The sequence below is a fragment of the Nelumbo lutea genome, chromosome 8 (assembly GCF_056320005.1).
Source record: "Nelumbo lutea isolate HS-2025 chromosome 8, American lotus-T2T, whole genome shotgun sequence".
Classification (NCBI taxonomy): Eukaryota; Viridiplantae; Streptophyta; class Magnoliopsida; order Proteales; family Nelumbonaceae; genus Nelumbo; species Nelumbo lutea.
The window spans coordinates 28226867-28245003 of NC_142691.1; the positions used below are offsets into that span (position 1 = coordinate 28226867).

The following is an 18137-nucleotide window of genomic DNA, read 5'->3' on the forward strand; positions in this document are numbered from 1 at the left end:
TAAAGCATAAAGCAGATGGGTCAATTGAGAGGTATAAAGCCAGGTTAGTTTCAAAAGGGTATACTCAGGTGTATGGGGTTGACTACGTTGAGACTTTTGCCTTGGTTGCTAAAATGAACACTATTCAAATTATACTATCCTTGGTTGTTAACTTTTATTAGGAGCTCTACCAACTGGACATCAAAAAGGCATTCTTAAATGGGAATCTAGAAGAAGAAGTGTACATGATTCAGCCTCCTGGGTTTGTAGCACAAGGGTGTGAAGGGAAAGTTTGCAAACTAAAAAGATCTCTATATGGTTTGAAACAATCCTCAAGGGCCTGGTTCAGTAGATTTCACTTGGCCCTTTAACAAATTAGGTTCAAGCAATGCCAATCTAACCATACTCTATTTGTCAAGAGAAACCAAAAGAATGTTGTGGTATTAATTGTCTATGTTGATGACATTGTGATTACGAGGAATTGGGACTCTGAGATTAAAAAGATCAAAGAATCTCTTGCTATGCAGTTTGAGGTGAAAGATCTAGGATAACTACGTTATTTCCTTGGTATTGAGGTTGCTCGCTCAAAAAAGGGCATCTTCATTTCTCAAAGGAAGTATGTCTTAAATCTCTTGTAGGACACAAGAAAGTTAGGAGCAAAGCTTGTAGATTCTCCTATTGAGGAAAACCATCGGCTTGGTGATTGTATTAAAGAACCCATGACAGATGTCAAGAAATTCCAAAGGCTTGTAGGAAGATTTCTCTACCTATCAATGACTCGGCTAGATATAGCTTATGTTGTCGATGTACTTAGTCAGTTTATGCATGCACCAACATCCTCTTATTTAGAAGCAGTTGAGAGGGTTCTCAGATATCTGAAAAAGTATCCAGGAACTGGATTACTTTTCAAGAAACATGATCATATGAAAGTGAAAGTTTATACAGATGTAGATTGGGTTGGGGCAGTTAATGATAGGAAATCAACTAGTGGATATTATACCTTTGTTGGTGAAAACTTAGTTACTTGGAGAAACAAAAAACAAACTACTGTGGCAGATCTAGTGTTGAGGTCGAGTATAGGGCCATGGCACATGGAATTGCTGAAGTACTATGGGTAAAGAATTTGATTGGATAGTTGGGTCTCTCTGTTGATAGCCCAATGTCTCACTACTATAACAATAAGGCAGCCATTAATATTGCTGCCAATCCAGTTCTTCATGATAGGATCAAGCATATTGAAGTTGATGAGCACTTCATAAGGGAGAAACTTGGAAAGGAAAAAGTTTGCATTCCTTACATCAGTTCCAATGAACAACTAGCAGATGTTCTTACAAAGAGTCTTTACTATTTATGGCATAATGAACTATGTGACAAGTTGGGCATGATTAACATATATGCTCCATCTTGAGGGGGAGTGTTGTAATGTATAGCGGCCTAAGGCCTAGTAGGGGCATTTTTTACCATTCTTCTTGTATTTCTTACGAGTTGTCGCCCTAGGTATAAATACTAACTTAGGTGCCGCTAGCTTTAGATTAACAAAATAGATTCTTCTCTTTTCTCTCCTCTCTTCTCTATTGAACCACAGGGTTGTAAGCCCATGGAATGTGATGAAAAAACACTTGATCAAAAATCTTGGAAACACTTTTGATATCTAGATAAACAAACCAAATTTCTATCATAAGCAGAGATTTTCCTTTTAGAATGTTCACCAGTTCGACACAGTCTGACTCAATTTCAATGCTTTTGAGCTCCAGAGACGAAGTTGTCTTCATGCTTTTGAGTACGGCGTTAGCTTCTGAAAAAAGGGGGGTCTTGGGACGTCTGCCTCAACTTCTGAACACAAAAAAAGCCCCACCTAGGTTGTAAAATCATAACCGACCCTACCTAATCCTAAGAAGGCACCATCTATTCTTATGTGAGCAAAACTTGCGTGGAAGGCCCGTCATACCTGATCCAACTCAATTTGGACTTGAGTTGGCTCCAATCTCCATCCTTAGAAGGCTGTGGACAGAGCTCATTTCCATAGAAGCACGATCAACAATGTCAAAGTTTACTTCATTGAAAATAAGATCATTCCTACCTTTCCAAATCAGCCAAAATAAAGCAAAGATAGATAAAGCATTTGGGTACACTTCTGAATCCAGAAATCTTGCCATTAGAATTCTTTCAAAAGGCTGGAAAGCAAAAGTGTGATCCCCTTGGTTAGTCAACAGACCAAACGGGAAGAGAAGCAGACCGCCCTGGCCCAATGGCATTGGAATAGACAGTGGCTAACTGATTCTAGAGCTGCTTCACTGATCCAATGTGTGTCATTTTGTATAACTTTCCTAACCTTAAGATTCACGCCAACTGCAAGGCTGTCATGGAACACTCACACCCAAAACTTTTAATTTTTGGAATGAAGTTTAGCTTCCAGAACTCCCTCCAAGCTCTTATATCCTCAGAGGTAACTTCTGAGTGGGTATTTGTAACAGCATCTTGGGTGGCCAATGTCAGATGATATGCTGATTGAGAGAATTTTGTCACCTATTCTAGTAAGAAACCACTGTCTGATGGATTCAGCCTTCCAAATTCTACTCTCTACGCAAATGATATCACTTACCTGTTCTATTTGACAACACGCCGGCTTAGTTAATTCCGTTCTAAGGTTCTGATGGTCCTTGATCCAAGGATGCAACCACATATTTATGTTCACTCCATCCCCTACTTTGAAGAAACATCCTTTAAGCATAAGCTCTTTCCCTTCCCAAAGACTTTTCCATCCCCACAACACCCAGTAAAGCTTTTTAGCCTGTAGTAAACTTCCAATTGGGAAATACCTATGAATACCCTTGCCCAAAGAGAACAGGGATTGTGGTAGAGCCTCCATGCTTCCTTAACCAGAAGGGCTAAGTTGAAACATCTAATACTTCTTAATCCCAAACCCCCCTCCTTTTTTTCTTGCAAACCTGACACCACTTCAGCCAGCTGATTTTACATTTGTTGTTAATTGTGGTGCCCCACCAAAACCTTCTTTGAGCTTTTTCCAGCTCATCACAAAGCCCTCGAGAGAACTAGAGCCAAAGCACAATTTAAAGCAACAAGCTTCAAATTTTTGAATAGTTACAGACAACCTGCACCTTCCCGAACCTAGGAAAGATGACCAAATGTAATCGGCACATCCAGAAGCTTAAACGAGACTGAACTAGGATTGTCTACTCAGTCCTATTCCTAGATTTGCCGCAAAACAAGTCTCCCTAGTAGCAGAATGACTAAAGACTTTAAAAGAAGCCTAGTAGAGCATAAACTAAAGTTGTAAACCTTCCATTTTGGTCCCTACACCCAAAAGGAAACCCTAGATAGAAATATTTTTATGGGCAATGAATAGATTTAGGGTTTTTTTTATCAAAAACTAGACAAAAAAAGAGTGAGAAAGAAGATATTTATAGGTCGGATCAAGACGAGAAAATAGATCTTCACAACTTGATACCATGTTTAATTGCTAACCTACAAGCATTAATAGTAGAGAAAACAGGAGAGTAGAAAAGAGGGAAGAATAGATGGGCCACAATAACCATCCAGCCGGCCCAAAAGAACAATTCATATTAACATAATATAACAAGAATCCATACTACTTATAAGTGTGAATGGGTCTCTCTTTCTAGAATTCTTATTGGACAAAAACTACACCTCATCTATAGATTTCAAAGGGATGATTTTGTATTTTAATATTTTAATAAAGTGGTAATTAAAACAATTGAGTAGGGGTATCAACGGTATCAAAAATCTAATTTTGAATTCGAGATTCAACATAATCGAATCGAATTCGGATAATTTGAATATCTAATCAATTGAATTCAGATATCCTATTCATATCGAATAGCTAATCAGATTCGAATCAGATATGACTTGATTTGATTCAATAAATATCTGAATTCGACTGATTATTTAATTCTTATATATAATATATAAAATATTTAATTGTTTTATATAATTTATATATAAAATAATTAAATTATATAAATAATTTATATATTCATATACTTTATATAAATAAAATATTTAGTTTATATATTTATTAATTATCTAAAATAATTAATTGGTCAAATTGAAAAATCAAATATTCAAATATTTAACAAATACGAATTTGAATATTAATTTTCAAATAGCCCTTAGGTAGCTTGAGCCTAGCCCAACTATATAGATATAGAGGCATTTGCATATAAACATACATATATGCATACATAAACACATACATTTATGCCAGATTATGGTCAGAGCTAATTTAGCAACATGAGCTCGGTCCCCAACCTAAGCCCAACCTAAGTGCATTAAATATTTATATTATAAAATATAAATATTAAAAATAATTTAAAACAATATTTATAAAAAGCTATATATTATAAAAAAATATTAGTAAGCACTTAAAGGGGAAAACATTAGAGTGAATGACGCGGTGAATTAGGGAACGACACCCATGAACAACAAGAAGCAGCAGTAATGTTCATCGGACCATCATCACCACTACCGATCGGACAAGGTGCCAAATCTGGAATAAACCCCACGTGAGGTTGAGTCATCCCGGCTCGGGAAGAGGGGACGATCACTCCCATAGCCATTACTGGCATCAACGGCGGTCAAAACCAAAAACAAAGTCGTCGCCATCACCATCTCCCTCTACCTCTCTCTCTCTCCCCCCCCTCCAATCCTTCACCGTGCTCATCCTCGAAGTCTCCCAAGTCCTGTTTCTACAAGACCAGCAACAAAACAACCCACTCTATCCTCCGATCATCCGCATCATCAACCTCAACATCTAGATCGATGATATAGAAGCCAATCATTTCCGATCAGAGGCAGACATCGCCATTGTCGAGCTCACTGATTCAATTTCACTGTGATCTAGTCTAGTCTACAACAAAAGGACAGGAGGAATGAAAAAGAGTGTGAGAGAGAGGAGAGGAGAGAGCAAAATCCACGATGACTTACCTTGCTGTTGTCGGAGCTTCAATCCAAATCCGTTCTTCAAACTTCAGCTGCAAGCAAGGAGGGACGAGAGATGAGGGAGAGAGGGTTAGAAAGTTGGAATCGGGTAGTGAAAAGGGTTTGAGGGCTTTTATGCTATTTTTTATTTTAAGAAGCGGGAATGGGATTCCGGTTCCTAGGGGTGGGTCAGGAATGGTCATTCCCTCAAATGGGGGATTAACATTCCTTTGGGAAGGGATTCAGATTCTAATTCCATCCAACCAAACACCTGAAATCATTCTGATTCCGATTCCGGACCCCTATTCCTTTGAACCAAATAGGGCCTAAAAAATAAGAAACTCAGAAAATTTAACATATCTCAAATATTCTAAATTTCTTATGTAAAACAAAGAAAAGTATGATAAAAAAATAATTATTTTTATAAATAAATTATCGAAAATGGAAGAAAAATTTTAAGGCTGCCCATAAATGAGATCATTTTATCTTTCAAGTCAAATGGTCAACAAAGATGGATTCGCTCATGCCAGAAAGATGAGAAACACTGCCACCAAGTTTCTCTTTTTACAAGATTTAGAGCTATTATTCAAGAATGATAATTCTTTAAAACTCGATAAAGATGTAGTGCTACTAAGATTGAAAAGATAGTAGATGAACTCTGCCATATTTGTTTCATTAACTTATATAAAAAGGAAAAGACAATATAATACATCTAAGGTGAATAGTACAATGTATTCACTATTCTCCCTCAAGATGGACATAAGTATCAGTATGCACACGATTGCCAAAAATCATTTACTAATTTGGTTTTAGTTGTTCCCTTGGTAAATAAATCAACTAACTGATTTTCAGATGCCACAAAGGATAAACAAAATACTCCTACTATAACTTTCTCCCTACTGAAATGTTGATCTATCTTAATGTCATTGGTATTGTCATATTGCACTAATATGCAATAATACTTATCGCCACTTGATTGTCACAGTAAAGCATTATTTGACCCTCAAAATTAACCCCTAACTTGCCCAAAAGAGCATACTCAATGAGCCATAGCCCTTTATTCTACTTCAGCATTTGACCTCACAACTAATGATCACTTCTTATTTCTCCATAAAATTAGGTTAAACACCAAAAAAGATATAGCAACCATAGCTAGAACAAAAAACCAGTTTGCATTTGTGAAGTCTTCAACATGTAGATGGCCTGATTAGAATAGGGGAATACCTTGCCTAGAGTGTCATCAAGCAACAAAGTATCTGGTTGAATCAAGCATAGGTACAAAAGCGTCCCAACCAGTTTGTGAGACACTCTTGATCACCACAAAACTTATGATTTGAGTCAATATGAGTTGGACTTTCAGTAGACTCTAAAAGTCCAAAACCCAATCAAGCATCTAATCCTATTATTTTAGATTTGGATGTTAAAATCTGCATCAATTTAATAATCAGGTCTTACATGGATTTGACTCCAATTAAATTTTACTATATGTATATTCATCCATCCATCGATCTAATGTATCTATCTACATGGATTTGATCCCATCCGGTCCAATTAAATTTTCATTATATCTATATCCATCCATCCATCCATCTATTATCTATTACCTATTATCTCCTTCCCTTCCTAACTCCCCACCCTTTTCTTTCTTTTCTTTATTTTAATGACAATAAAGTGGATTTGGAATTGAAGCTTCAATAATTGGATCAAATTCAGATGTGGCATGATGAGGGTGGGCCTTGGCACAATGGTTGGATTGCTCCATTGTGACCTGGGTGACCAGGGTTTAAATCCTGAAAACAGCTTCTCTGTATGCGTATGGGTAAGATTGCATACATCTGTCCCTCCCACGACCCTACATTGGTGGGAGCCTCGTGCACTGGACTGCCCTTCTTATTCAGATGTGATTGTATCTTATCTAAATCCAATCCGATTACAGCCCTAAATAGGAGTTTATCTAGCTTAACTCCCATGAACTAGTCTAAGACATTAAAATGTCATTCTCAAACCACCACTTCAATGCCCACAAAATATCTAAGGGTCTACTCCATTCATGGTAATAGGGGGTCTAAATCAGAAAAAAAAATGGCCCATTCTGATTTCAACCATTTAGTTGGGTAGAATTTGAATCTGAGGGGAATTAGTTGGGCACACACACCTTCTTGGGGTTCCTCAGGTGGCATAGTTGCATTATGGAATAATGAGGTGTTAGGAGTAGAAGAGTTGGTTGGCAAGTTCTTGGTATCTGTCAAATTTTGACAGGTGGGGGATAGATTTGAATGGGTGATGACTAATGTTTATGGGCCCAATTATTACAGGGAGAGATATAAAATGCGGAATGAACTTAGTGACATCAAAGGGCTTCGGGAAGGGCCTTGGTGCATTGGAGGTGATTTTAATGTTTTTAGGTTCACAAAAGAGACAAATAATCTGAAACAGAGAATCACGACTAGCATGAGAAAGTTTAATCAATTTATTGATTCAGTTGAGCTTAAGGATTTGCCCCTTCTCCATAATAGTTTCACTTGGTCAAACCTCCAGATTAACCCTATTTGCTCAAGGCTTGACAAATTTCTCTTTTCTCTGGATTGGGAGGACCATTGGGGTAACATTGTATCTAAGGCTTTGCCTAGAGTCACTTCATATCACTAACCAATTTCGTTAGACAAGGAGGAGATGGTAGGTGCAGGACTGACCCCATTTAGGTTTGAAAATGTGTGGCTTTGCCACCCTAGGTTTATCCAAAAAGTGAAGGATTTGTGATTTGAATCTAACCCCAAAACTCAATGGAAAGGAATGAAGTTCCATAGGAAGTTATAGCTCTTGAGGAAAAAAACAAGACGTGGAATATTGAGCATTTTGGGAGACTAGAAAAAATGAACAAGAAGTGTTTGATCAGATTAAATACCTAGATTTGAAGGAATTGTAGGGTTTGTTGGAGGAGAGAGATAAGGAGTTAAGATGGACTCTAAAGAAGCACTTGAAAGACATCCTATACAAAGAGAAAGTTAGTTGGAGACAAAAGTCATGGCACAAATGGATGAAAGAAGGGGATAAGAATACAAAGTTTTTTCATGCAATAGTTAATGGGAGAAGGAGGAATTTTGTAACCAAATTGGAGATAGATGAGAAGACTCTTACCCAACAAGGAGATATTGTCAAGGCCTTTGCAAATCATTTCAGATCCATATATAAGAAGGCCCTTTTGAAAAAGTATGGGTTGAAGGTTTGGAGTGGCCCTACTTATTGGAAGATCCTAAGTTAAGGATAGAGAGGATTTTATTAAGGAGGCAATATTCTCTATGGATAGATCCAAAGCTCTAGGGACATATGGCTTTAATATGGCCTTCTACCAGGATGTTAGGACATTCTTAAAGAGGATTTGCTAGAGGTCTTTGTTGAGTTTCATGAGAGGGTATGATAAACCCAAGGTTGAGTGCCACTTTTTTAGCCTTTGTCCCTAAAAAGTCTGGAGCTGCTCACCCAAAGGACTTTACACCTATCAGCTTGGTAAATAGCCTCTATAAAATAATTGCTAAGGTCTTGTCCCATAGACTTAAAGAAGTTCTCCCCTCTATCATCACTCCAAATCAAGGAGCTTTTGCTCAAAACATGCAAATCACTAATCAGATATTGATTGCAAATGAATGTGTAGAGGAACTAAAGAGAATAGAAAAAAATGTATCATTTGTAAACTGGTTTTAGAGAAAGCTTATGATTTGGTTAACTGGTCTTTCCTATTAGAGGTGTTAGAACATTTCGTCTTTGGGGAAAAATGGTGCAAGTGGGTTTTGGGTTATCTCCAAAATTGCCATTATTCAGTGATAGTTAATGGAGCAATGGTGGACTTCTTCCCTATTATCTATGGAATTAGACAGGGAGACCCTCTATCCCCTTTTTTGTTCACTCTTATTGCAGATGTTTTAAGTCGGCCGATCTTAAGGGCTGACTCAAGACATTTAGTGAAAGGATGAAGAGTAGGAAGGGATAGGGTGCTGGTCTCCCATTTGCAATGTTCAGATGATACCCTACTATTCTGTGATGGGGAGGATTTAGAAAGGATTTGAAACCTGAAGATGATGGTACAACTCTTTTAGAGAATGTCAAAACTAAAGATTAATTTTGAAAAGAGTTGCATAGCAGATGTAAATATGGAAGAAGGGAAATTTGTGAGTGTGCTTCAATTTTGGGATGCAATGTAATGCAATGGTCTCTCAACTACTTAGGTTTACCCCTAAGAGCCAACCCAAAGGAATCAAGCTTCTAGAACCCCATCGTGGAAAGATTTACTAAGAGACTTGCTTGCTGGAAAAAAGGGTACTTATCACTAAGGGGAAGGATCATACTGATTAAGTCAACTTTAGCAAACCTTCCAGTTTACTTTATGTTAGTCTTCAAGCTCCCATAAGGTGTTGGTCAAAGACTAGAAAAATTGATGAGAGATTTTTTTATGGGAGTCGGGAGGGACCATAGGGTCAAGTGGGAAGTAGTTAAAAGAAGTAAACCCTTGGAGGATTAGGGCTAGGGAATGTACTGAGAAGGAACTTAGCTTTGTTGGGTAAGTTGTTGTGGAGGACGCCTTTAGAGAGGGACAAATTGTGGTGTAAAGTAATTATCAGCATTCATGGGCTCTCGGACAATGGGCGGGATGTTGAAGCATTAGCTATGGAAACTCAAGCATCTCCTTGGAAAGCTATCAATGCAGTACTACCTTCTTTCCTCCCCTTCGTCAAGTATGACCTTTGCTCTGGAGTTCATATAAAATTCTGGGGACACGTTTGGATTGGAAACTCCCCTCTAAAAGATCAATTCCCCTCGTTATTTGCTTTATCTTCTAAACATAATCTTCTAATCTCCAACTTCTTGGGTCCTTCAAACTCTAACAATGGTTTCAGTTGGGATGGGTTTTAGAAGGGGAATAAGGGATTCTGGCATGCCTAATACGCTTAACCTAGTTCACACCCTACAAGAAGTCTTCCAAGACCCTGTCAATCCTAACAGTCGTATTTGGACCTACTCTTCTTCGGGCCTGCTTCTTGTGCCTCATTCTTCAAAGCCCTATCTAAACCTTCCACTACCTATTTCAGCTCTTTCCCTGCTGAAGAGATATGGTGCAACCTTGTGCCACCCAGAATTGCAGTTTTTTGTTGGGAAGTTGTTCATAAGAGGATCAATACCTATGACTTGCTCCAAACAAAAAGACCAAATTGGTGTTTGTCTCCCAATTGATGTGTTCTGTGTAAGACTAATGGTGAAACATGCTACCAGTCTACCACTTACTGATTTCCTATCCTTTCATTGCATATTTGTGAGAATGGTTTGTTTCTTTATTTGGGTGCAGGTGGAATCCACAGGCTGATGTTCCTAACCTCTTTGCCCCTACAACCTTTGAATGGCCAAAGAAGGGAAGAATCATGTGGAGATGTGGAAGGGCAGCTATACTATGAACAATTTGGGAGGAAAGAAACTCAAGAATTTTCTCAAGAAAGGAAAGTAGTAAGGACTAGGGAGGCTTTAATTGAATCTGCCACAATTAAAACTATACATTGGCTAAAATCCTTGGAACTATTCTCTTCTATCACAATGGATGATCTACATAGGAACTCGAAGGAAGTGGCAGAATCTGTCCACAAAAAGAACCCCACCAATCCATTGTGGTCTCCACCGAATGCAGAATTCATTAAACTTAACTCCGATGGTAATAGTATAGAGAATCCTGGTTTCTCAGGAACTGGAGGGGTGTTCAGATATGAGGGGAAGATTAGAGCCTTGTGGTCCAGCTGGAGTGAGGGATTATCTCAGAGCAGAGGTTATGGCTATGATAGGAGTACAAAGAGCAAGACTGCTGAGTACGAGAAAACTAATTATTGAAGGAGATTCAAAGCTGGTCGTGGGATGGTTAATGAGTAAAGAAATGAAGCTGTGGCACTACAACAGTGAAAAGAAAAGGTTTAATTGGTTAACCAAAGATATGGAAGTGAGAATACAACGGGTCAAGAGAAATGCAAACTGCTTCGCTGATGTACTAGCAAAGCAAGGGGTGGGAAGAGAAAATATGTTCTGGGAACAACTGTAAAAACATAATCTTGGGGGAAGATAAGAGAGTTTATATCCCAGTCTTTGTATTTTTCTGTACACATATTTCTTAATTCTAATGAATTTGCAGTTATTGATCGAAAAAAAAAAAATCCTGGTCCATTGAGCGTAGGAGGAACTTCCAAGGATGGTAATGGCCCATTAGTGGTATTTATTCTCAGGCCCAATAGTATAATGAAAACTCCTTGTCAGCAGAAATCTCAGCACTGTTGCAAGATCTGAAACTTGCTAAGCAGCTGAATCTAAGACAGGTGGAGATTGAATGGGGATTGTATGATGGTAGTGGGATGTAGATTAATAACAGCCAAGGACCTTGTGTGTACAGACAGCTCATGAGGAAAATCAGACAGTTAGCAAGAGAGGTGGAGGCCACCTTTAGGTTGGTCAACAAATCAGAAAATGGTTTGACTAATGCATTAGCCCAACAAGGGGGTATCTAGGGAGCAACTTTTTTGGGATAATTTGTATGCATAATGTGATAAGGTGGACTGGCTCCTAATGTGAGCTGTGAACTGTGAAATTTGACATTAGTATTCTGATTTAATACAAGATATCTATTACTTATCAAAAAAAAAAAGAATTATTACATTACATAACCTTGCATAAATAAAAACCTTAAGAAAACACAACCACCTTGGCATCAAATTTGACTTGATTAGGATTCATGTCATTAATAAAACAGACACATCCAGAAAAACCTTAAAGAAGGGCTAATCGTGGAAAAACTGAAACCTTAGTCCTCCGGATGGCATCTTCTTAAACAAATAGGCAATTCTTTCTGCATCTCCCTAAAATTGAATAGGGACAAATGTACTGAATAACAATGCTCTGACCACCTCCAACACATGGTGGTTCTTGCTTTTCCTTGCACCATTCTGTTGTGGTGTATAGATACAAGAACCATGGTTCTTCTAGATACTGCTTACATACTTTTTGAATCACCATTTTAAATTGTCCAAGCATAAGATCTTGAGTTTTCTCTCAAAGTGGATTTCCACCAAACCATAAAAATCTTTTATATTTTCGAGAACTTCATCTCTTGATTTCAAGATATACAGTCATCTGTGACAATGAAAATATGTATAATATTGAAAGGAAAAGAATTATTAATTCTTTGAAAAAAAAAAAGAACATCTACAATGTTTAGTAAATTGATAGGCCTTACATTGCAAACTTGAAAGAGAAACATATCAGAATAACTCAGGAAATATATACCTCAACAACCCATAAAAGAGACACCACCAAGCCAAATGTTACTTGAACATAACTAGAACAAGCAGATCCAAAAATCAAAGGGTGGTCTCTAGTAGTAGTAGCCAAATTGAACCCCTCATTCAGATGGTTTCTTAGATCTAACACTTCAGCTTCTGAAAGCCTTACCAAAGGAAGTTAAATAATTAGGTTGCTTTTAATGAATTTTATATGATTTTATAAAGGAGCCCATTCATGGAATTGGACTACTTGGTAATGCTTTTATATAATTAAATTATTAAATTTTTCATAATATAATATCTCTATTGTTATTAACAAAAATTAAAAAATAAATAAATGCTAGGAAATTTTGGTCCATTTCCCTAATGTATAGCAAAGCTCATCTACCAAAGAATCATGCATTCAAGAGGAAAAAAAGTGATCTGAGAATTATTGGGTTTCTCCCTAGCACAGTTTCAAGGAACTAAGATGAGGCTGTGCTACATCTGAGAATCAGATATTATTTTCTATATAAAAAGTCTAGTTGATTTTAGCTTGTTTCCCTAGTCAATATAGCAACTAGAAAACATTAAAAGTGATCTAACATGTAATAATCAAACATTAAAAGCAGAGCTAAAACAACATTACATAGTCTATGAGAAACTAGAGCATGGATCTCTTTTTTGTTAATGCAAGAAGGTGATAAAGAGAGAATTTTATCTTAACTAAAATAATACAAGAAAATAGACATATGAAGCAATAGATTTCTTGTTATTTTATACGCAATAGATATGTAGAAGAGAAAATGTATGAGTATGTTAGTTGTAGAGAAAAGTTCAAAAAAAAAAATCAAAAATCAAAATAAAAAAATCAAGGGGCTGAACCCTTATTCTGCTTATAGTGGAAAGAAAGAAGCAATTACAGAGGATGTAAAAAAGAAAGGACAAATTAAGGGACAAAGCCCATTTTATGGCTCTCTAAGTTGAAAATTGGTTTCTATTTCTATTATGCCCTTTACACTCCTTTGTTTATATAATAGTATATGATTTAGTTTCCTTTTACCTTAAAATTAATACAACTAGCATATAGAAACACCAAATTAAGGCATAAATCAATATATAAAATAAAATAAAATAAAAAGTAGGATTTGTATCACTTGACCAATGAAAATATCAAAAAATCACCAAAAAGGTGAGAATAGCACATTGGATGTTTGTAATTCTTAAACAGACAATTAAAGAAGACAAGATTATATGTGGTAATTCACCGGTGGAGAAAGAAAGTATTAGAAATTGTAGAGTTGTAACTGCTGAATAATGATGGTAAAAGGAGTAGTTGCTGCAACCATTATATTGAACTTGACTTCTTTTTGGTCATTTTCAAATGGATGAATCAAACAATTGAAGGAATGTGACAATGTAATTCTTATGCAATGTATTTCACCCAATTTAATGATTTTCTGAAAGTAAAATAAAAAATTTATTAAAAGAAAAAGAAGAATACAGGGAACATGACAATAACTCATCTGAGAGAAGAATAAAAACCAACATCCACAACAACACCATTCCAACTTCAACCAAACAAAACCCAATGAACATCTCCCATTATACCAAACAAAACACCCCTGTCCCAAAACTGACTTTAAATCATAGTTTTCAAGATGCCAAAGCAAGGCTAAGTGACAGGGGGCGCCTTGCCGCCTAGGCAACGGATTTTTTTTCTGGTAAAAATTACATATATTAGGATAGTTCCCTAGTTCCATAGCAACTAGTAACTGTATTTCCTTGATAATTCTCCATATTTTCATAAGAAAGTATCAATTTCATGTTAAGTATAGAAAATCAGCATATTCATGATATAGAAAAACGAAAAAAGAAAATTCAAAAAATAGAGAGACTGAACCCCTATTTTTGTTATGGGAAAAGAAGAAAAGAAAAGGTGGAGGAAGAAGAAAATGTGTTGATTAGAAAAATTTTAAGTTCTTCCTTATTGGTTCAGGATTTGAAGTCTTTTGAGGGTTCAAGACAGCATTTAGCAACATGTGTTGATTAAACCCTAACAAATAAGAAAATAACAAAACCAAACTAGTATATAAACACACTAAATTAATAATTTAGTTTAATAATGTCTATTTTTGAATTATAATCTCAAAAAATTTAAGAAATAAAAGTATTTCATAACACCATGTACAAATCTGCTTGATGATTAGGCGAGGCGACCCTCCAAGGGCACCTTGTCGCCTAGGCATCACCTTGACAACCCGTTTCAAAAAGACACCATCTCTACTCAAACCTTTTGAAATGAACATGACCCCCAACCTCTTCTTAAGAGCTTTCTTAACTTTTTCACCTTCTTGTGTGGCCCAACCCCACATAAACCTCCTCTTCATCTATAAATAAAATAAAAATAAAAATAACTTTTGAAATCATAATGTTTTAATGTTTTCTCTAGCTTCTGAAAAATCTTACTACAAGAGGATTCTTCTTTAAGCCATTTGGATCCTTAGAAGTCACAGTAATCCTTTCAAACCCCAACACTGTGTTCTTCTCAAAAGTCTGAACTACAACTCACTCTTCACTTTCTTTGTCAACAACCCCTACTTTTTTTTTGTAGATCAATAAAGAAGAAAATTTCATTCATCAAGAAAGCAAAATACAAAACCAAGGTGACGAGTCACCCCACCACCAACAAGAGAAAAATAGAAAAACAATCACCAAAGAAAACCACAAGACTTATTGATCAACATTAGGCAATCAAAGAGCACCAAAAACGGCTGCAGAAAATTCTTTCCAAAAACCTTCAAACTCTGGAAGAGAACAAACCCAACCAGACGATCCTTGAACTAAAAGAACCCCTACATGTTAATCACACACCAAATCTATCAATAACCTCATCTTCCCTTAAATTAAAACCATCCTCACCAGAACTTCGATTTTTATTTTCCTTTTCCTTTTCCTCCAATTCTTTAAACACCTTCCTAGCAAACTCCTCCCCCTTAAGAAAGAACAAACCCAATGTTTTACTCGCCTTCACCTCTCTATTCACCACCACTTCAATTTCAATCTTACTCTCTATTATTCGACACATCTTTAATCATTGTACTCAAAAGATTTACTCAATCCAGTCATGCAAAAAAAAGGGCGTGCAGACCCTATCATTTGAGTATTTCCGTTTGAATGTCCTATGACCATGACAATGAAAATAGTGCAATTGCCAAAAGATTCGACATTTTACTCAAAAGGTTTACCAAATCCACTTATGAAGAGAAAAAAGGTTGAGCAGACGCTGCAGACCTACCATTCAATAGTGGAACAACCCTTTCAAAAGGTGTAATCAATCTAGTCATTGAAATAATGAAAATAGTGCAATTTCTCAAAAAAATGAAATTCTAAAGAACAAGCTAACAACATGGTTTTTCAATTGGAATCATTGGGTATCAGTCTCTACACAAGACCAAACTTTCTTTTTATTTTTTATTTTTTTGTTGAGGTATATGGGTAGAATCTCTCTTCAATGGATGTGATCCATGGTGGTGAAGTTAAATAAACAATTGGTTTGTTGCAGAACCATAAAGAATGATGTTATCTGCTATTTATGAGGAATAGGAACCATTTGATGACTGTTTGAACTTTCAAGTCAGAGTGTCCACCAAAAAAAATATGATTGACACAATTTCCAATAGGCTCTTTCTTGGGGGGGGAGGAGGGTACTGTATGTACTTTCAGTTCTTGCTGTTCTCTCTGCCATCAAAGCAAAATGAAACTCCTGGTAGGCATTTATGCAACAAAATCACAATTCCATGAAATTCAAATTACTCAAATTGGAATTTCTTGATTCAACTCCAATTCAACAACAAAAACCATACGCACAGAAACCATCTATGAAATGCAGCAGTGAGGCATAAAAACAGAAACAATTTTTACACTAATTAATATTCATTCATAATAAGCTTTCAATTACAATGATATTGAAGAAAAGGAAGTAATGAAACATTACATAGACCAGATACCTGCAATGCCTATGTCCTATGTGTTCACTGAGGAATAGTATACCTCTCCGTCAAACATCAAATTTGGCAATAAAAGCATTAAAGAAATACAACAAAAGAATTAGGAAACACAGAAAAAAGAACCTTCGCCAGATACTGCTAAAGAAATCAATACATTTTATGTCACCTGCAACTATTTAATCTACCACATTTTCTTCTTCTTCATTCAAACCTGCTTCATTTCTTTCTTGTATGCTTCCAATTCATTCACCCACAGCTCTGCAAACTCACAATTCTTGTAGGACTCAAACCAAGGGCCACCAGAAGTATAATGTATGGCCTTAGGGAACGTTGCCGGGTCGTTCTCGTCGACCTTATTATGACCCACTAGAAAATTCCATACAAAGGGGATCGACCCAATCTCATGATCCTCCAGCCACATGAACCTGTGAAGGTAAGCACCAGTCTGCGAATTCACCACGTCGGGCGTTAAGATCCGATTTTTGGGATGCCCACAGTTATAAAGCACCATGGACGACCAGTTTTTTCGTGGGTAAACAGTCTGCACAGCCCCATCCATCTTGGTGGTTTCTTTGGGCGCATAATCATGGTGAACACACATAATTGCGTAATTATCATCGATCAGATCCGTCAATTCCTTTATATCTGCCGTGTAAAGAAAGTCACAGTCCACGAACATTGCCCAGCCATCGAAATCGGCAAGATGTGGAGTCAAGAACCGACTGAAAGAGAACTCTGTGCTCTCAGTCGGGCCACGCTCGCGCCAGTAAAGGCCCTTGCTCCTCAGATCCGGCTGCTTGATGGGTATGACCTCCACCGGAATCGAGGACCTCTTCAAGAGCGAATATCGGCAGACCTCGTAAGCAGCATCCTCTCGGGGATCATATCCTATGAAGACCTTGAAAGCCCTCTTTGCATCGCCATTGAAAACTGGGGCATCAACCTTTCCGTTACTCAAAGTCATCTCAGCAGGCAAAATTACTGTCTAATTCCTGCAAACAGAAACGCACAATGTGATTCTTTGTTCCTTCAATTAAAAAGAAAAACCTTGATAGAGAAAAAGAAATGGGCAGAGATCAAAAACTTTAAAAACAAGAAGGGGAAAAAAACTCAAAATGTAAGAACAGAACAACCGAATGGAATCAGATCGAGCACATAACAATCTCAGGGCGAAAAATGCAGACACAAACAGTCAAAAAAAATCGAAGAATCTCGTTGAAAAAACAAAGACCGAGAGATTTAAGGGTGGGGAGAAGAGAGAGAAAAGAGGGAAGAGTACCAAGAAAAAGGGGAGAGTGGGAGTGAGAAGAGAGGCGGTGGCTTTGATGGAAACGCGGGATTGAAAACGAATTGAAGGAAGGGACTAATATAATAACAGCAACCACGGGAAATCCTCCTTGCCTCTCTTAACGCACTCTGTTAGACTCGGAGATATTTTTACTTGGCCTCCGTGCTTCGCGCTTTCCCGCGCCCAAGGATTTCTTTTCGTTATGCGGTAAAAAATCGCCCACCGACACAAACCACTTAACGCGCTAAGCCGCTGAGGATAGAAGGCTCAAGGCTGCACTACAAAGAGCGAAGGCCGGAGTCCATAGTTCACACAATACAGTGACAGTGACTGAGATTTAAGTTTGGGTTATTCCTGTGGGTCTGCATGTGCATGTGAATGTTCATCAAAGCAAATGTATTGACAGCTCATTCATTTCAATGCTCACATGCTTTGCGATTTGCGAACAGGGTTGTAAATGGGTCGGATTCAATAATAAATCCGACTCCGATCCGATGGCAGAGTGAGTCTATATAAAATTAGCATATATTTATAGAATTAAATATGAAATTAAATAAATTTATGAAGTTAAAGGGTCTCGAAGACTTAAATTTAATAATGGATACGTCACTATAGGCC

At 37.1% G+C, this 18137-nt stretch overlaps 1 protein-coding gene across 2 annotated transcripts; it reads right to left on the reverse strand.

Annotated features, from left to right (window-relative positions):
- Positions 1-16138: 16138 nt before the first annotated feature.
- On the reverse strand, positions 16139-17911 carry LOC148843597 (protein CDI-like). 2 transcript variants are annotated; one of them, XM_088957697.1, is made up of 2 exons: positions 17511-17911; positions 16139-17223 (listed from the first exon to the last, which is right to left on the reverse strand). In XM_088957697.1, exon 2 carries the CDS (start codon positions 17193-17195, stop codon positions 16437-16439), a length of 759 nt encoding a protein of 252 aa, XP_088813823.1. In that variant the 5' UTR covers positions 17196-17223; positions 17511-17911; the 3' UTR covers positions 16139-16436. The 2 variants fall into 2 exon arrangements, with proteins under 2 accessions (XP_088813823.1, XP_088813824.1); XM_088957698.1 differs by having other exon boundaries at positions 17633-17904.
- Positions 17912-18137: the final 226 nt, after the last annotated feature.

Excerpts from the sequence above, each read along its gene's own strand:
- LOC148843597 (XM_088957697.1), bottom strand. The coding sequence starts at position 17,195 with ATGACTTTGAGTAACGGAAAGGTTGATGCCCCAGTTTTCAATGGCGAT.